The sequence below is a fragment of the Buceros rhinoceros genome, unplaced genomic scaffold, assembly GCF_000710305.1.
Source record: "Buceros rhinoceros silvestris isolate BGI_N320 unplaced genomic scaffold, ASM71030v1 scaffold4400, whole genome shotgun sequence".
Classification (NCBI taxonomy): Eukaryota; Metazoa; Chordata; class Aves; order Bucerotiformes; family Bucerotidae; genus Buceros; species Buceros rhinoceros.
This window is the reverse complement of record NW_010388860.1, coordinates 9,321-14,581: the sequence shown is the minus strand read 5'-3', so window position 1 is coordinate 14,581 and position 5,261 is coordinate 9,321. Positions and strand designations below refer to the sequence as shown.

The 5,261-nt window shown below is 42.9% G+C and overlaps 1 protein-coding gene across 1 annotated transcript in view; it reads left to right on the top strand.

Moving 5' to 3' along the window:
- The window catches only part of TGM3 (transglutaminase 3), a 13,762-nt gene that overhangs the window by 3,624 nt on the left and 4,877 nt on the right, over positions 1-5,261 (top strand). The window contains exons 5-9 of the mRNA XM_010131601.1: positions 232-360; positions 1,853-2,030; positions 2,188-2,323; positions 3,208-3,311; positions 3,783-4,028. Coding sequence (XP_010129903.1) covers positions 232-360; positions 1,853-2,030; positions 2,188-2,323; positions 3,208-3,311; positions 3,783-4,028 — 793 coding nt within the window. The remainder of the gene's footprint in view (positions 1-231; positions 361-1,852; positions 2,031-2,187; positions 2,324-3,207; positions 3,312-3,782; positions 4,029-5,261) is intronic.

Here is a 5,261-nt window from a genome sequence, read left to right as displayed (position 1 = left end):
ATGCCGGGAGGCAAAGTCCTGGCCTCAAGTCCACAGGCTCCAAGTTCTGAATAACACTTTGAGTTCTAATCTTCACAGTTTGTTGAAGCTGTGTTTTGATACGGTAGTTCCTTTCTGAGCTGCAGCACTCCATTTGGTGATTAAAAAAAAATTAAACACTTACATTGCTATACTTAGCCTGATTTTTAGTAATCTGTGTTGCCAAAACGCTAACTTATTTCTTTAACACAGTTTCAAGGAGATATTCTCAATATTTGCCTTTCCATGCTGGATCGAAGTTTAAACTATCGTAAGGATCCTGTCACAGATGTATCTCACCGAAACGACCCCAAATACCTGGGCCGTGTTCTCAGTGCAATGGTAAGGAAACTGCTGACGGTTCTTTTAAAATAGTTAGTGAAAGTAAGTATGAAGACACTTCAAATAAGTTTTGAGGACACTGTTTATAAGCACTAGAAATGTGGGCCAGAGAAACACCAAGGTGGACATCTGATCAGAGCTTCCTTGATTTACCTCATCCGTGGCATACTGATACTCACCACTTTGACATGCAGTCATCAAACCTAAAGTATAAGACACAGGGTTGTATGTCGAGTGACCAGTCCCTTCGATGTCCCTAGTCCAACCTTGGACTAAAGGTTGGACTAAAGTCCAAGTGGAACTACAGTGGTACTAGATTTGAAGTGGAGCTACAGTGGTACTAGATCACTTCAGCCATGAGTTTGTCAGGCGGCCTTGAAAATCTCCAAGGATGGAGGTTTCATGGCCTCTTTGGGTGACTGGTCCAGAGCTGCACTACTTTCCTGGCGGGGAATTTTACGTCAAATAAGATTTTCCCAAGCTACAGCTTTCTGCTGCTGCCTCTTGTTACGTAACCTGCCAGAGCAGAGAAAAAGTTGGACTCTGACAACTTGGTGTGTCCCGTTCAAACGGTTGTAAGCTATTGCCCTTATTCTCTTCTTCTGAGACTGAATGAGCCCAGTGCTCTCAACTTCTCCTTGAAGACAGCGGTCCGGGCTCCTGACCATCTTGGTAGCCCTCCTCCTAGGCCCTCTTCAGTGTCTCAACATTCCCTTGAACCGAGGGACCTGAAACTAGAGGCAGGACTCCTGGCAGAGCCTTGCTAGTGATAATTAAAGGGAGTTAACAGCTTCTCTCAGGCTCTTGGTCACATTTTTCCCAATGTCTCCTAGAAAGGGCCTTCCCTTTCTGATGAGAGTGCACTGTTGGCTCACATTCAGTCTGGCACTTGCTGTAACTCCCAGCCCCCCTTCAGACAGGCTGTGTCTCAGCTAACGCTTCCCAGCCTGTACCAAAACACGGCATTGTTCACCCTGAGTTCTGAAATCTACACCATTTCTTCCTGCACTTCATGAGGTCTCTGTTGACACAGCACTGAAGATTTTCAAGGTGATTGCGCCCTGCTAGTTGCATCAGACACTTCCCCTAATTAATTGTAAATGTGCTGAGGGTTCGTTACATCATGATACAGGCACATTCTGAAAGCTTAGCTGCATGATGTGCTTTGCTGATGCCACTCAGTCATACAGTGGTAAAGTTGCCATCTCCTGTCAGAAAGGTTCACGGAGAACTGATGTTTGCCTTCTTGCCTGGTGCTTTTGTACTTGGGTGGAAGAAACAGTGATTAAATTCTCTCCATTTTTTGAGAAGATGCATATTTAATTTCCCTGAAAAGCCAAGGCTTCTTCCTGAGGGCCAGCTGCAGGAAGCTGTGCGTTTTGTCCACTAAAATGTTATTCAATGCTTTTCTCTTGCCCACTCCTCTACCGCTGCTACATATGTTGTAAACTCTTAACTGATCTCATCATAAATATAGTGACTATTTTTACAGGTCAACGCCAATGATGACCAAGGGGTGGTGCTAGGAAACTGGAGTGGAAAATATGAGGATGGGAAAAGTCCAAGTAGCTGGACTGGAAGCGGTGAAATCCTGCAAAACTGGAAGAAATCAGGATTCAAACCTGTTAGATATGGACAGTGTTGGGTTTTTGCAGCGGTGTTGACTACAGGTACATTTTATGTCATGCAAATAGCTCACACTGCACAGATTCTGTTAAGAGAAGCACTAATAACACATGAAAGTGTGTCAAGACAGCAGTGTGTTATATGAAACCTCACATTCCAGAAATACTGCTTTCTGATCGCGGTTTTCTATTCACTCTTTAGTGCTTAGGTGTCTGGGGATACCCACTCGTACAATTACAAACTTCAGCTCTGCTCACGATGCAGATGGAAATCTGCGTGTGGATGAGTTTTATGATGCTTCTGGCAATCATCTGGACATGGCAGCTGACAGCATATGGTAAGGCTCTGGGATGTTTAACAGTAGGACCCATCAATGCTGATGCAGAGTATAGTTTCTAATGACAAATGCTTTGTTACTTTCTTTAAAATTGCCTTAAAAACAACTACGCAGACACAGAATTAATAAAAAAATACTACAAAATAGTAGTCAAAACCTGGTGTTTTCACTCTTTCACAGTTAAACAGAGAATTGTGACATGAGACACAACAGTTAATTGAAGCCAGGGCAGGCAAAGTTACAGGTGTAATGCCACAGATGACTGAAAATTTGTCATATTACACTGGAAATACCAAACAGTAGGTCTTGACTTAATTTGGAACTATTCTTCAAAAACGGTTCATGTTGAACTGTAACAGTTCAACAGAACCAGCTTCCCTGCCTGCCTGCCTTTTCCTTTTCTTTTTTCTGTGAAAATGGTTTAGTTATTTTTGCCACTCTTAAGCAACAAATGCAATTCAAACAAGCTTGCATTCAGCGAGGGAGCAGCCCCTCACTTTTTGCCCTGTTTACTCCCCTGCATGTTCTGGACCCATTCTAAATATAAGTGGTAAGTACAACTGTAGCATCGAGCTATAAGGAAAACCACTAAAACTAAGGAAGTGCATGTGCTCAGAATTTTTGGAGAAAAACAAGCTCAAACATTTTGTGTAATTTTACAGATTTGCTTTCTGCCCTTGAACATTTGTGTCTGTTCCACAATGCAATTTTCAGCTCCTATCTAGTTAATATAGTCAGGATCAGAGCGGAAGCGGTCAGTCTCAGGTAAGAACCTATGCAAATTAAGGCATTGAGTGTCTTTAAGTAAGATGACTGATTAATGGGTGTGAACAGGAATTTAGAAGCACATACTAGTAGCTTATTTTGTTCATTTTTGCACATAGGAATTTCCATGTCTGGAATGAAAGCTGGTTTTCCCGTAGTGACTTAGGCCCCTCATATAGTGGATGGCAAGTTCTGGATGCAACTCCTCAAGAAGAAAGTGGAGGTACACATTTTATTTCAGGAATAGTATTGAAAAATTATAAAGTCAGTCACTTTCAGAGAGAATAAGAAAAAGTAAAACCATCGTAAAAGTAATTTCTCATCCTGCTCAGAAATAGTGTGGCAGGGGAGAATACTTTACCTATTGCATTATAAAAGCCTCAGGTCACCAGTGGACAACAAGAAACAAACCACACTTGTAGGAGCAGTCTTCCACAGCAGGTCCTGTGTTTCCAATGTAGGTATCCAGATACTGAACATCGAGGGATAATATAAAATAAATCAAGTGTGCCTGCAGAATAAAACCAAGATACGTTATGACTGGCCTAGTATGAGGGTCTATGGGGATGAAAGGGCTGTGTGGATGGGACAACAGCACTGGGCAATTCAGAAGTCCTTGATAAATATCTGTCTAGTAATTTGCTTACTGCCAAAGAGTTGATTAGGTCTAGATTATTTTTTCTTGATGCTGTAGGAATTTACCAGTGTGGTCCTGCCTCACGGAACGCCGTCAAAGAAGGAGAAGTAGATCTGGACTACGACTGTCCGTTCGTGTTTGCAGAAGTGAATGCAGACTGCATGTACTGGAATTACGACCCTGCAACTGGAAAGAAAACATTAATATTCTCTGAGTCTAACACTGTTGGCCAGGTCATCAGCACAAAGGCTGTTGGTAGAGATGATCGTGTAGATGTCACCAACGATTATAAATATGAAGAAGGTAAATAAAAACACTGATTCTTCTGATTACATAGCTGCTTCATTCCCAAACATATATACACTTTAGGCTAGGAATCCCTCAGTGGGCAATTATGGGCATCTATAAGGCAGGAGCAAAATTTATACTCAGTTTATTCAGATCTAACAGAAAAGGGAAGACAAGGTAAAGAGGAAAAAATACTGCCTTGCCCTTTCTGATATGCCCTTTCTGCTTTGTGGGACCAAAATAAGGCACATACAAATATCTCTGAGTAAAGCATTCGCTGTTCTATCTGCCTATGGCTAATGTGTACTGACTGCCTCTGCTTTGTGAGAATTAGTCTACAGGCCAGCTATTTGACAGCAGCCTAAGCTAAATCAGCACTTTGGCCCAGGAAAAGCAATTCTTTCAAGGGGTCAAACAGCATGTAAACTTGTCAGACTTTTAGGTTTGGTAGTGCAGAAGAACAATTTCAATCATGAATTGAATTTGAAAGTGCAAAGAATGAACGCTGCTCTGTATCAGGAGGGCGAAAAGCATGGCAAAGCAGAGCCTACATAACCAGCTTCCATTGTGTACTGGCTCTGGCTGGGATGGGGTTAACTTTCTTCGTGGCTGCCCTGCTAAAAGCATTGGCAACACATCAGTGTTTTGGCTGTTACTGAACAGTACTTGCAGAGGGTCAAGGCTTTCCGTCTCCCTCCCTCCTTTGTCTCTGCCACAGTGAGTAGGCTGTGGGTGGGTGAGAGGCCGAGAGGGGACCCAGCCAAGGCAGCTGACCAAAGGGATATTCCATGCTATATGACTTGGTGCTCAGCAATAAAAGCTTAGCAAAAGGTGGAGGAAACAGAGTGGGGTGGGGGGACGCTTGTGGTTACGGCATTTGCATTCCTCAGCAACTGTACGTGTACGTGTGTTGAGGCACAGCTTCCCAGGAGGTGGCTGGACTTCTGCCTGCCCACGTGGGGCAGTGAATGTATTCCTCCTTTAGCTTAGTCATGTGCAGGTTTTGCTTTCCCTGTTAAACTGTTATCTCTATTTGGAAGTCCTCTCACCTTCCTTCTGTTTTCTCCCCATCCTGCAGGAATGGGGAGTGAGTGAGAGGCTGGGTGGATGTTTTGACCGCTAACCAGAGTCAACCCACCACACGGTGTCATCAACCTTTGTTTATATTAAGGGTCTTTTCTGTATTAGCAAATAAGAATTTACATTTCTAAATATTACAGCCATTAAAAAGGATAGAAATGGAAAGAG